Source organism: Schistocerca gregaria, chromosome 3 (assembly GCF_023897955.1).
Source record: "Schistocerca gregaria isolate iqSchGreg1 chromosome 3, iqSchGreg1.2, whole genome shotgun sequence".
NCBI classification, from domain to species: domain Eukaryota; kingdom Metazoa; phylum Arthropoda; class Insecta; order Orthoptera; family Acrididae; genus Schistocerca; species Schistocerca gregaria.
In genome coordinates this window covers 767,457,071-767,472,167 of record NC_064922.1, presented here as the reverse complement: position 1 = coordinate 767,472,167, position 15,097 = coordinate 767,457,071, and the positions used below count along the sequence as shown (strand labels likewise).

General features: G+C 42.9%; 1 protein-coding gene across 4 annotated transcripts in view; it reads right to left on the bottom strand.

Moving 5' to 3' along the window:
* Positions 1–15,097, bottom strand: part of LOC126354015 (ATP-dependent translocase ABCB1-like) — a 243,714-nt gene that overhangs the window by 150,538 nt on the left and 78,079 nt on the right. For all 4 annotated transcript variants that reach the window (XM_050003336.1, XM_050003337.1, XM_050003334.1 and 1 more), the window contains 3 exons: positions 9,728–9,853; positions 7,116–7,182; positions 2,340–2,642 (listed from right to left, as the gene is read on the bottom strand). In XM_050003336.1, the coding sequence (XP_049859293.1) occupies positions 2,340–2,642; positions 7,116–7,182; positions 9,728–9,747 (390 nt within the window). In that variant the 5' untranslated portion in view covers positions 9,748–9,853. The remainder of the gene's footprint in view (positions 1–2,339; positions 2,643–7,115; positions 7,183–9,727; positions 9,854–15,097) is intronic.

Sequence of the window (15,097 nt, the reverse complement as noted above, 5' to 3'; positions counted from 1 at the left end):
ACATCACATGATCACACTGACAGAACCACAGGCACATAGACACAGGCAACAAAGCATGCACAATGTCGGCACTAGTACAGTGTATATCCACCTTTCGCAGCAATGCAGGCTGCTATTCTCCCATGGAGACGACCGTAGAGATGCTGGATGTAGTCCTGTGGAACGGCTTGCCATGCCATTTCCACCTGGCGCCTCAGTTGGACCAGCGTTCGTGCTGGACGTGCAGACCGCGTGAGACGACGCTTCATCCAGACCCAAACATGCTCAATGGGGGACAGATCCGGAGATCTTGCTGGCCAGGGTAGTTGACTTACACCTTCTAGAGCACGTTGGGTGGCACGGGATACATGCGGACGTGCATTGTCCTGTTGGAACAGCAAGTTCCCTTGCCGGTCTAGGAATGGTAGAACGATGGGTTCGATGACGGTTTGGATGTACCGTGCACTATTCAGTGTCCCCTCGACGATCACCAGAGGTGTACGGCCAGTGTAGGAGATCGCTCCCCACACCATGATGCGTTGGCCCTGTGTGCCTCGGTCGTATGCAGTACTGATTGTGGCGCTCACCTGCACGGCGCCAAACACGCATACGACCATCATTGGCATCAAGGCAGAAGCGACTCTCATCGCTGAAGACGACACGTCTCCATTCGTCCCTCCATTCACGCCTGTCACGACACCACTGGAGGCGGGCTGCACGATGTTGGGGCGTGAGCGGCAGACGGCCTAACGGTGTGCGGGACAGTAGCCCAGCTTCATGGAGACGGTTGCGAATGGTCCTCGCCGATACCCCAGGAGCAACAGTGTCCCTAATTTGCTGGGAAGTGGCGGTGCGGTCCCCTACGGCACTGCGTAGGATCCTACGGTCTTGGCGTGCATCCGTGCATCGCTGCGGTCCGGTCCCAGGTCGACGGGCACGTGCACCTTCCGCCGACCACTGGCGACAACATCAATGTACTGTGGAGACCTCACGCCCCACGTGTTGAGCAATTCGGCGGTACGTCCACCCGGCCTCCCGCATGCCCACTATACGCCCTCGCTCAAAGTCCGTCAACTGCACATACGGTTCACGTCCACGCTGTCGCGGCATGCTACCAGTGTTAAAGACTGCGATTGAGCTCCGTATGCCACGGCAAACTGGCTGACACTGACACTGACGGCGGTGCACAAATGCTGCCCAGCTAGGGCCATTCGATGGCCAACACCGCGGTTCCTGGTGTGTCCGCTGTGCCGTGCGTGTGATCATTGCTTGTACAGCCCTCTCGCAGTGTCCGGAGCAAGTATGGTGGGTATGACACACCGGTGTCAATGTGTTCTTTTTTCCATTTCCAGGAGTGAATCTAGCGACACTGCTCCTAAATGCAGCACACCGTCACGTTGCGTGCTCTACTGTTGAATGTTTCTCACCTTTTAGCGTGTTTCCCACATCAACGAAACGATGCTATGGGCGATATTCAACTCGACGGCGTTACACGATGACTGCTCAGGACATATTGTGCCGATCATCGGGCCACGCTTAGTGTCTCCAAATGTGTTCTGTGTACAATCCTGCATCTTTGTTATCAGAATGCTGGGTACAAAACAAACACGGACTCCAAGTTGTGACGCTATTCCCAAGATCTCTAACCATGTGAACGGATACTACTGTTAATGGAATTGAAAGAGATGATTTTGAATTTTCGGCTGCAAATAGAAACCAACGTGCACTAAAAATTTTAAGCTCCACTGATGAAATTATAATTCAGTCGGAGACAGCAAGGGACTTGGGAAAACAGTTGAACGGAATGGACAGTGACTTGAAGGCAGGATTTAAGATGAAAATCAACAAAAGCAAAACGAGGATAATGAAACGTAGTCGAATTAAGTCGGGGGATGCTGACGGAATTACATTTGGAAATGAGACACTTAGAGTAGTAGATGAGTTTTGCTATTTTGGGGAGGAAAATAACTGATTGCCGAAGTAGGGAGGATATAAAATGTAGACTGGATATGTCAAGAAAAGCGTTTCTGATGAAGAGAAATTTGTTAACATCGAGTGTAGATTTAATTGTCAGGAAGTCGTTTCTGAAAGTGTTTGTATGGAGTGTAGCCATGTATGGAAGTGAAACATGGACGATAAATAGTTTGGACAAGAAGAGAATAGAAGCTTTCGAAATGTGACCTACCCGGAATACAGAAGTTGCCAAAACGATGGAAGCTGTCATAAGTGAGAATGGAGATTATATTGAAGGTGTGTAAAGGTAGTTTGTAAAATAGATTTTCTTCGAGTCTATTTAGAGTATGTAGAGCTGTTGAAATGACCCTCCTAGTTCTATGCGTGTGGTGACTCACGGTACTTACCTGCCTGTGCGCGACGTAATTGAAGGTGAAGATGCAGACGTAAGTGAGGACGAAAGCGGCGGCGCCCAGGATGGCGTTGTAGACTGAGAAACTGCTCACGCCGTCCATGAAGGCTGTCCTGGCCGCCTCCGGAACCGGCTGGCCGGCTAGCGACGCGTTGATCACCGCCGAGCCGTAGTCCACCATGACGCCCGTCAGATCGCCGAACAGCAGCATCGAGAGGGGCTGGCTCACGCCCGTACCTAGCGCCGCCACGAGCCCCAGCAACAGCAGCAGGCGCTCCCATCCCGTCGAGAAGCGGAACTGCAAGCGCCATTCCAACCAAATGTGCCAACTGTTGTCTGCAGCTCCAGTACTAGCGCCAGTACACACTCGTCTTCCTCAGATTTTCGCTAATATTTCTTCAGCACTCGCACTTCCACCCCCTCCCCCCACCACTCCACTGCCCCGCCCTCGATTCCCCCCCCCCCCCCCCCCCACTCACGGCCCAGTTGTGTTCCTTTCCATGTGAAATTTGGGTTCAGGAGGATTTAAGGATTAGGGGAAGGGCTGACCTTAGGCTTTCAAAAATTCGGAACTCCGGGAAGAAAGGGAGCCACCAGTTTTGCAAAATCCTACTTCTGTGTAATAAATCCATTCAACACCTAGCGCACTCATGTAAAAGTTCAGTCTTCTTACCTGTGTACGTTCTCATTTCAATGGGCACTTTAGTCGGGTGACGTGATGGGTCAGTGACCGAAGGACAGGTGGAGAGCGAACCAAGCCATTTCTTTGTATGACCCAACACGAACCACAACAATCATTTTCCACTTTTGGGGGAAGGCGGCAGTCGCTTCAGGTACAATGTTTTCGCCTTCTGTTCGTTTTAAGATTTCTACCTATCCCCTATCTCCCGGGAAATGCTGTATTTTAACTTAATTTGGACCTAATTTTCAAGAATATCTCCTATCTTCAGAATTCCACCCATTCATCCTTTTAAAATAGATCGTGACTGTTTTGTGCTCCTCTCCTTTACTTTCCTCCCCCTTCCTATCGATGAGTTTAGGCTGTCCAATGGGACTCCCGTTCGATGTTTCATGACCCGATCCATCTCAATGCGTGACGTATTCCTCTCCCGCTATCGTCAGTTGTTGTAGTTATGTTCTGAGAGAATAACGTCTGTCAGTTATTCATTGAAATACTTTGTAAAGAGTTAGCGGTGAGTGAAGCTGCTGATTATAGTGCAGAAGAAAATTCACCAAGTTATGTATGTACCACACCAATTAGGGGGAAACGTAATGGTGTATTGCACATGTAGAGAATAATAGTTGTAATGCATATTGTTTTAAAATCACAAATGTAATCTGTGAAGTGTTGAATCTCTGTTCCCATGCGCATTTTTTCTTTCTTTTTTGCACTGGCAGGAATCTACGTAATTTGTTTTGTTAATATAGTGATATCTTTTTTATAGAGAATAATAATACAATACCATTATTTACTTCTGTATTTGTTGAATTGCACTGCGCAATCAGAAGTTTTCTATCAACAATACAGGCTGATTTAGACCATATTCAGACCCATCACCATGATGGTAGAGCATGGCAGAGAACGGAGCTACGATTCCATGGTGGTATGTCTAAAGATGATCTAAAACAGACCGACACTGGTAACCTCATAAAAAAGAAGTTTCTTGCAGTTGTGACTTTTCATGTTCATTTATAACTGCTGGTAAATACTTGGGGTTAAAAGAAAAGGGACACTTTCTCAACCTTGGCGGGAGGAGGGCGAAGTGAATATAAAATTGAAACAATTTACTTAAGTTATATAGACACATCAAAAAAAGTTTTGCATCACCTCGGTTCCGAGAGTTCCGGAACCTATACAGAAAATTGGAATATAGATCAACATAAACATCATTTTCGCCCTTTATATTGGTCACGAAAACCACACGTATCGTACTGTACCACCATGCAGCGAAACCTACAGAGGTGGTGGTCCAGATTGCTGTACACACCGGTACCTCTAATACCCAGCAGCACGTCCTCTTGAATTGATGGCATACTATCCACAAGTTCATCAAGGCACTGTTGGTCCAGATTGTCCCACTCCTCAATGACTATTCGGCGTAGACCCCTCAGACTGGTTGGTGAGTCACGTCGTCCTAAACAGCCCTTTTCAATCGATGCCAGGTATGTTCGGTAGGGTTCATGTCTGGAGAACAAGCTGGCCACTCTAGTCAATCACAAGATGTGCACGATAGGGTCGCGATTTGTCGTCAATGAAGACGAATGCATCGCCGATAGTCTGTCGATATGGGTGCACTATCGGTCTGAAGGTGTAATTCACGTATCGTACAGCCGTTATGGCGTCTTCCATGACTACCAGCGGCGTACGTCGGCCCCACATAACGCCACCTCAATACATCAAGGAACCTCTGCCTTGCTGCACTCGCTGGGCAGTGTGTGTAAGGCGTTCAGCCAGACCGGGTGGCCTCTAAACACCTCTCCCACGATTGTCTGATTGAAGGCGTATCCGACACTCATCGGTGAAGAGAAGGTGATTCCGATCCTGAGCGGTCCATTCGGCATGTTGTTGGGCTCGCCTGTACGGCGCTGCATGGTGTCGTGGTTGCAAAGATGGACCTCGCCTTGGACGTCGAGAGTGAAGTTGCGCTACATGCAGGCTATTGTGCACAGTTTGAACCGTAACACGACGTCCTGTGGCTGCACGAAAAGCATTATCCAACTAGGTAGCATTGCTGTCAGGGTTCCTCCGAGCCATAATCCACAGGTAGCGGTAATCTACTGCAGTAATAGCCCTTGGGAGGCGTGAGCGAGGCATATGATCGACAGTTTTTGTCTCTCTGTATCTCCTCCATGTGCGAACACCATCGCTTTGGTTCACTCAGAGACGACTGGACACTTACCTTTTTGAGAGCTCTTTCTGGCACAAAGTAACACTGTGGACGCGATCAAACCACAGAGAACACGAACCGTGTCAGTCAACATCTATCTTCAGGAGTTCTCGGAACCGGGGTGGTGCAAAACTTTCTTAATGTATGTATTTATCTGTCCATCAAATAAATTTCACCCATAAATGTATTTGAAAATAAAACAAAAGAAAAATCCACTTCTCATCCAGTGCTGGTAAGTAACCGGTATTTAAGATATTTGACTTGTTGTGAGAAAGAGCACACAAAAGATGTGTATGTGTCTCTCACCCCGTAGGTTTTTCCGTCCTTTTATAAAACATTGGTATCCGACAAAACAGGATCAGCAGTGTTAAACAGAGGCACTTTCGGAGGTGTTTGTGTTTTGATTGAAAACTTTTTGGAAAAAGACCTCTTTATTTACCTTGCAGACAGCAGACAGATGAAACAGTCTCCTTACGGTTTTTTATAGTAAGATGTGCTATTTATTGCTTTACGGTTTTCTGAAACCAAACCACCGTAAGTAGATTTCAGCATTATTTGAAAATAGAAATAATAGCTGTTGTTCAATATATCTCTCAAGTGCCTTTCCAAAAAATGAAAAATTGTTCATGGCAAAAGACTCCCGATCTGTCACATTGACCATCTTTGATTATAGTTTGCATTCCGTATGAAAAATGAAAATCATTAATGTAGTGAATAGTGAAGCTGAACCATCAGGCGAAAACACCCGATGGGTCCGAGCATGAATTGGTGATGTACCAGAAATAATCAATAGTGGAACTGAACTGTGTGCATCTAACAAAATAAAAGTTTTTTTTACCAAATTTGAACTGATTAACGAATCAAGTAAGGCGAATCTTTTGCAGTGGTATGAAAATGAAGATTTTCTCATTGTACCTAGATATTAAGAGTCAGATGACTGCTATAAGACTAAGAGAGAAATGAAGCTCACAGAGGACTACAAGAAGAATTTTTGTTAAAAGAAAAGAAACAAAAGAAGTATGCAATTCAAGTTTTATCTGAGTATCGCTATAGTTAACATGCAGATCAGAAAACAGATTTTATGAGAGAATAAGAAGTTTAAAAAGAAAATGTTGTTTTTTGATCATATTTACCACACAAACGTTGTATGCAGTAACTATAGATTGTATTACTAAGGGTAATATATGGTATAAAAAGTGAAGTTTAGATTATTATTGTTATTGATAAGTAAGACATAAGGAAAGAGGATATTTTTGTGATTTTGCTATCGAAAGAAGGAGCTAGGCACCACCGTCACTTCTACTATTGAACTCAAATCACATACTATTTGTTTTTTAGTGCAATGGAAAGTTATCAGAAAGAGTCACGTGCAATGATGCAAAATTCGCGCATGTTTATGACAAATACGGTGTGAAAATAATCAAAATTGTTTCGTTTTGTTTCCTTTCCAGTATCTCAAAACTCTTTAGCTGTTCTCACACGACATTCTTGGAGGACACTGTACACGGTCTCAGTTATAAAAAAACCACTACAAATGCACATGAATGCCAATAATTTTACACAATGTATATCTCCAGAGTGGTTCTTGCAAACGCACGCTTGTGTGGATTGCTACAGAAGGAAAAAAAAATATTGAAAAATAGTAGATCCTTCCTCTCACCAATGCGGTCGCAAGTGGCATGTCCTGCGTTTCGCGCTGTACCCTGGTCGACATGCTGCAGGCCTAATGTTTACTAAGAAGGCGCGTTAGCAGCTTTATCACATACCAAGAGTATTGAGACAGCCATAGACTGACTGAGATTGAGACCATTTTAGATATAAAAGGCTTGTCCGTTACTGGACTTTATAATGAAACGGTATCTGAAGTGAGACGTTTTGCTTACCAGTTTGAAGAAAGGCACTGGTGGTGGCGATTCCTCAGCTGGCGGCTTCGACGGTTCCGTGAATTTCCTGCGCCAAAGAAATAACCCTTGAGCATGCGCTGAGTAGTGAAGGTACACTAAGTGATCAAAAGCATCAGGACACCCCCCCCCCCAAAAAAAAGACACGTTTTTCACAATAGGTGCATTGTGCGGCCACCTAGTGCCAGGTACTCCACATCAGCGACCCAGGTAGTTATTAGACATCTTGGGAGAGCAGAATGGGGCGCTCCGCAGAACTAAAAAATGGTTCAAATGGCTCTGAGCACTATGAGACTTAACATCTATGGTCATCAGTCCCCTAGAACTCAGAACTACTTAAACCTAAATAACCCAAGGACATCACACAACATCCAGTCATCACGAGGTAGAGAAAATCCCTGACCCCGCGGGGAATCGAACCCGAGAAACCGGGCGCGGGAAGCGAGAACGCTACTCCGTGGAAATCAAAGGATTAAAAAAAAAGTGGTCAGGTGATTGGTTGTCACTTGTGTCCACACTCCTAAACATTCCTAGGTCCACTGTTTCCGGTGTGATAGTGAAGTGGAAGCGTGAAGGGACCCATCAGCACAAAAGCGTACAGGCCGACCTCGTCTGTTCACTGACCGCCGACAGTTGAAGAGGGTCGTAACGTGTGATAAGCAGACATCTATCCAGACCATCACAAAGGAATTCTAAACTGCATCAGGATCCACCGCAAGTACTTTGACAGTTAGGCGGGAGATGAGAAAACTTGGATTTCATGATCTAACGGTTGCTTATAAACCACACATCACGCCGGTAAATGCCAAACGACGCCTCGCTTGGTGTAAGGAGCATAAACATTGGACGATTGAACAGTGAGAAAAGGGTTGTGTGGAGTGACGAATCACGGTACACAATGTGGCGATCGGATGGCAGGGTGTGGGTATGGCGAATGCGCGGAGAACATCATCTGCTAGCTTGTGTAGCGCCAACACTAAAATTCTGAGGCGATGGTGCTATGGTGTGATTGTGTTTTTCATGGAGGGGGCTTGCACCCATTGTTGTTTTGCGTTTTACTATCACAGCACAGGACTACATTAATGTTTTAAGCACCTCCTTGCAATTCGGGGATCGTGATTGCATCTTTCAACACGATAGAACACCTGTTCATAATGCACGGCTTGTGGCGGAGCGGTTACACTACAGTAACATCCCTGTAGTGGACTGGCCTGCACAGAGTCCTCACTGAATCCTATAGAACACCTGTGGGATGTTTTTGAACGCCGAATTCGTGCCAGGCCTCACCTACCGACATCGATACCTCTCCTCAGTTCAGCACCCCCGAAGGGCTGCGATTTCCCATGAAACCTTCCAGCACCTGATTGAAGGTATGCCTGCGAGGGTGGAAGCTGTCACCAAGGCTATGGGTCGGCCAATACCATACTGAATTCCAGCATTACAGATGGAGGGCGTTACGATCTTGTAGGCCATTTTCAGCCAGGTGTCCGGATACTTTTGATTACTTAGTGTATCTAGTAAACGTGTTACAAGCGAGAAAGCCAGCTGGTGAAGGGGTTCAATATTACGATTCTTGAAGTTTTATCAGCGTAATAAGCGTCCAATTAGGCTTCGGGATTGCAGCCGGATGACGCCGACGTCTTTCCACAACATTTTGACGAACAACCAGGCAGCTGTTGTCAGATGACTTTTACACTGCAGATTTCTGGTGTGGGTCGGTAAGCTTATACCAGAATATGGAGTGGTGGCAAATGTTCATAGCTCATCACGTCAGATTGCTAGAGGAACAGTATGTTAAAAATCTTCCGGCCATTTAGAAAGACCTGCGCTCTTTTCGGCTCGGTTTACGAAAGGCAATACAGAATACTATGCCAGTATTCCAAAGCCTACACTGGTGAGACCACACACATAATGTATGAAACATGCGTTGAGCATGATCGCCGCACTCGTCTTTTGCAGTTTATTCAGCCATACCCGAGCACTGCATCTCCACAGGATTTATTACAGACTATTATGCAACGAAAATGATTGCCAGCACGAGATTAAGTTATTAAGGACCTGGGAAGTACGGTTCTTGGAAAGTGACAAGGTGTAGGACCCGGTGATTTCATTTATATGTTCAGAAATACATAAATTTATGCCTAATGCGACGTCCAGCCACAGTTAATATTATTTTGACCACTGAAGTTCGATTATGCGAGCCCTCAATTTGACAGAGGATGTGCAGGCAATTTCACCGTTAAACATGCGCCTGAGCTCTTTAAATAGGGCAGTATTCGATGGAGGCCGTTAAATTCTAAAGTAGGTGGTCGTCCAGCGGTAACCTATGCGTCAGTTTTCGATATGAACTTAGGGCGTGAACCAGCAATCTACAGTGTAAAACTCATCTGAAGGTGGTTGTGTAGTGTCTCAAGGCTAAATAAAAAGAGCAATTAGTTCGAATTGTTGTGCTCCATTTACTTTTAAGCGCTCAACATTTACAACAGTTATTTCATGGAAACCTTTAATTAATGGCTTGGCAGCAAGTTGACGTCATCCGCCCTCAGTCCCAAAATCTTATGGAATATGTTCAAAGCTATTTACTCTTTGCTTACACGTCAAGTGGACCAGACATCTTCTCCCAAGGTTTGCCTTCTCCAGACAGTCTCCTGTAGGCCGTTATTTGTACTTCTTCTTTGCTCTCCTCCGTTACGGTCTCCCGATGTGTACTAAACCATAACCTGCAGAAAAAATAGTCAGTGACCTATAAAAATTCAAATTAATGGCAATCCGTTTCATTCAACTTACCGTATCTTCACGTTCGGAGACAGTGGTTACTCTTACTAGTTAACGTCGGTCGCGCTACATTGTTTAAAGCTCATTTTATTCCAAATAGCTTCGCACGCTAACCAAGTACAAAATTAAGAAACATGAGGCAAAACTAGATTTGGTTACATTTTATGTAGGATATGAGTAAAGTAAAATGTTAAAAAATAATATTTGTACACAGATTGAGAATTTCACTCTGCAGCGGAGTGTGCGCTGATATGAAACTTCCTGGCAGATTAAAACTGTGTGCCCGACCGAGACTCGAACTCGGGACCATTGCCTTTCGCGGGCAAGTGCTCTACCATCTGAGCTACCGAAGCACGACTCACGCCCGGTACTCAGATGGTAGAGCACTTGCCCGCGAAAGGCAATGGTCCCGAGTTCGAGTCTCGGTCGGGGACACAGTTTTAATCTGCCAGGAAGTTTCATAATATTTGTACACTTTACAAGAACACAAAGAAGGTTAACAATGTAAACACTCACAGTTTAGGTTTCCAGATGAAGACGTTGAACACTGCGACAGTCAAAAGTTTAGCTTTTCGTGTACATCTTTAATTCAGTTTAATAAATCTCAGTATAGACTTTTTGCTGCATTTTAGTATTTTCGAGTGGGCTTGAGAGTTGTGTGATAGATAAACTGTTTTTCATGTTATACGAGGTGAGACAGATCTCTACCGAGAAACTTTCAGAAGTTTATGAGAGTAGCTCTCTGAATGGTTTGAGATCAGGAATCCTTTGTCTGTAGCGGAAATAAGAAGAGCAATGAGTTTGAATTGAGTGTCAATCACCTATGTGCGCCCTACATTTAGTACAGTTATTTCACAGAAATCATTAATTAATGTTTCACACTAAAACATACGGTAATAAGGTTGTACCATTCATCTCTGTATCGTAACTTTCCGTCTTGTGCCCTTGCACACATCACATATTGTGTATTTCACATATATGCATTGCTATACAGATATACTCAGTCCAGGAGAATCACAAATGCAACTCGAATAGTTAACCGAACCAATTAGTACAAAGTGATCAGCAAAACTTAATAATTCCTTTAGGTCTGTTGGTATGAATTAATGGATAGTCGCTATCTCACACACTTTTCTGATATATAAGTTATATAAGTGGGATCCTTATCCGACGTAAATTGCTAATAACAGGACATATCTCGCCAAAATATCAACTAGATGCGCCGCTTATCAACAAACTTTGAACATTGAGAAATATAATGTCATCCACTGCATGAAATGTAAAGATGTAGTAGCATTTGATTACACGGTTAATGACCCTCAACTGCAATGCGTAGCGTCATAATAATAACTGGGAGTAGCAATGTATAAATATGTTAAGTGAAATAATCACACTGACTCGATTCCAAGTAAAGCCAATTGTAGATTTAGATTCATTGGTAGACTACGGAGGAGGTACTGTTTCTCTACGAAAGAGATTGCGTAGTAAAAGGCTAGGCAACACGATTGTTCATCGGCTTATTTAAGAGTGTATCAGAAATTCTACAAGGACTAAACTGGAAAATACCGATTAATGATATACTTTTCAGTTCAGCATCTACAAAATGTTCATCGTCCTCCAACATGTAGCTCCCGTGGGGACCATGTGTTAGTAGCTAAACTAACTGTGAACATTTGGTACAGAAGCATGAAAGCAGTTGGTCTTCTCACTTTCGGGAACTAATTTTTTTTACCATATTCATTAGCCTCATCAGTCATCTGATGCCCACTGCTGGATGAAGACCTGTTGTGGGCTTTTCTGCATTTCATGGTATTCAGGGGACACGAAATAATGAGCCTACTGCATTTTTCCTAATGTCGTTTAATCACCTTCCAAATGGGAACTGTGTCAGATTCTTCTAATCCCTTGGCATCTTATTTTATTTCTACGCAACTTTCAAATTTTATAAGGGACTATGACCGCTTTACTATGAAGGTTATTAGTTCATACAGAGGGCATCACACAACCAACTGACGTGTTTCTCTACAAAGCCTACCTCCATCACACAGCAGTCTTTAACGAACTGTGATAAGAGCCTGAACAACAGCTGTCGGCGTATTAGGGCATGTATAAAATCTCTAAAATACTGGTATGTATTTAGTGTCCAAGCAATATACGTGAGTCATGAGTTGGAATTTTTGTATACTGATCTTTCACTATGTACACCTTGTACTTTTAGCGTTGATAATGGCTAGTTACTAGACGAAATATGGATCTGCTCTAATAAAGCTACAACGGCAACGGCGACTGATTGCACCTCTTTAAGGTTTTGAAAGTTGTGTTAGAGTCTTGGAGCTCATCCCACTTCCCTAATGGAAGGTAATTTGTTGAGTTTTGCTATGCTTTTCAGGATATGTTTTAATGAATTCCTCGCACGTTACAGAGAGGAAGGTGACCTGCTTATAGTTGCTTTGTTTTTTTCCTCTTTATTATCAATTAGAATAAGTACAGTGTGGTTTATTTCCGAAATATCGTATTTAGAAAATGTTATTTTTGTGTTTTCATTCCGAAGACTGGTTTGATGCAGCTCTTCACGTTAGTCTGTACTGTGTATTCTCTTCATCTTTGCATTACTACCAGAACCTACGTTTATTTGACCCTGCTTACAGTATTACAGTTCTTCTTTTCCTCAACAATTTTACTCCTATCCTTCCCTCTATTAACTGAACTGACGGCTGCTTAATGCCTCGGGATGTGTCAACCGATCCTCTTTTTTAGCTTGATTGTTCAATAAATTTTTCTCCTCCAATTCATTTCAGCATTTCTTCCTTAAGTTATTCTATATACACATCTAGTCTTCAGCTTTCTTCTGTATTACGACATTTTAACAGTTTCTATCCTCTTCTTGTCTCAAGTGTCTACTGGCCACGTTTCACTTCGTACAAAAGTTACGCTCTAGGCATATAGCTTCAGAAAATATATCCTAACATTTAAATTTACATTTGATTTTAAAAGATTTCCTTATTCAGAAATGCTTTTGTTCCTATTGTCAATTCGCATTTTATATCATACGTACTCCGGTCATCATCTGTTCCTTCGCTGCCCAAATGGAAAAACGCATTTACTACTTTTAGTGTCTCATTTCCTAAGCTAATCCCTACTGCATAGCCTGATTTAATTCGACTACGTTCCGTTACTCTTGTCTTGGCTTTGTTGATGATCATCTTGTTACGTCTTCTCGAGATTCAATTCTTTCAATCTTCTAAGTCCTTCGCCGTCTCTGAAAGATATGCATTGTCATCAACAAACCTCACAGTTTTTATTTCTTTGTCCTGAACCTTCATTCTTTTTCCAAACTTATTCTAGTTTTCCTTCACAGCTTGCTCGATGTACGGACAGAACAACATCAGAGATAGGGTAAAACCATTGTCTCACTCCTTTCTTTCATGTCCTTCGTCTATTAAAACCACCGTCTGGTTTCTGAACAAGATGTAGATAACCTTTCACTCCTTGTATTTTATCCCTGTTACCTTCAGAAGTCCAACATCAAAAACTACATCTCTTTAACTTCCTACCTGTCTGAAATTACTGAGTTGTTAATCTGCAGTTCATAACCAACAAATGATGGCCACAGTCCACATCGACCACTGGGAATGTGTTGTAGTTTAAAACGTGTTTAGCAATTTCTGCCATAACATTACAGAGTCTATCTGAAGCCTTACGATCTTTTACGTCTCTTCCTCGTGTAAAACATCCTTTAATGATTCCTAAAAAAATGTTTGGAATGATTAAATTATTCTATATGCGAAATTCTACCAGACAGCTTCACGTTTTATTCCTCCTCCTCCCCCCCCTCTCCCCGACTCAAACTTCTACTATTTTTCGTTCGATTCCTTTTCCTACTATTGAGTTTTACTCTTCCGACGTAATTGCACTTTCGTCTCCTTTAACTATTTGAATACTTTCCTTTATCTTGACATACTTCTTTTCAGCGTTTCGTTCATGTGTCAAGGAGGCAATGAAATTGCACTGTTATGGATGTAGGCCTCGTGTCTACCTTGCTTTAATAATGGGTTCACTGGGTTATTCGTTGACTAAATAGTACCAGGCCAGATCAATCAATAATCCAGACTGTAGCTAATGCGTATGCTGAAACGACCGCTGCCTCTCTTCTGGAACCACAATTTTTTCTAGTCTCCACACATTCTCCTCCGTTGTGGTACTTATTATTATATCGTTCAGGCAAATAAGATACAGTAAAACAGCACTCTCTATCGCGAGCTTAGAGATGATTTATACAGAATATATTCAGTAGTAATTTCTCCAATTTTGGATTCAGTCAGACTATTAATTCTGACTTCATACGTTCATGTATGTTAGATAATTATTGAGTGATGTTTTGAGAATCTACACAAACACAGTAAAATAATTTCTGTTCACTATGACCAGTTGTAGGATATGTGGCCCTGGTGACCAAATCAAGAGCGCTTATTGTTTATGGAAATTACTGTACTTCTTTCCTTCTGTAGTGACTGATCCTACATTTGATATTATTTGCTGTCAGTATGTATACATTTCACAACAGTGACATGTAACTCTTAACCTTGAACGGTAGGAAAAAGTAAATACTCTTATGAGAAGTTTAGTTTAGTTTGTAACCACCCATGTCTTTGTAAATTGTTCGGTATTTAAAATTTTGCACATTGCTCCTAACGCTTAATACATCACATCCCGTGCCTCTCAACGTGCTCTGTGTTTATCGGATACTTTTTGATTTTTGTGCCTGGTTGTTTTCCAGTGAGTACGAGATATTCAGGCTCTCTTCTTCGCAGTGAGTTGTTGTAGCCGGTTGTTATGGATATGCTATTCATTTTGATAAAAATAGAAGAGGGGAATTTGTTGGGATGTCTAGTGCCTGTTCGTTATAAAATACAGTATACAAATAATTTAGCACACTGTTAACGGGGAACAAATTTCAGATAATAAACTCACTACATCCTTTAATCTAAGCAAAACCTCACAACTTACAACATTCAGTGACTTTTCAGATTTTCACACGCCATCCATTCTGTTCGCCTGTTTTAAATTTGTTGATGACATCTCCATGCAACGTTGCATTACGTTTTAAACGAAGAAGACAGAGATTTGAAATACCGTCTGCTCCGTGGTTGGACATTTGTTGGACATGTTTGTCGATGTATGACCCAAGA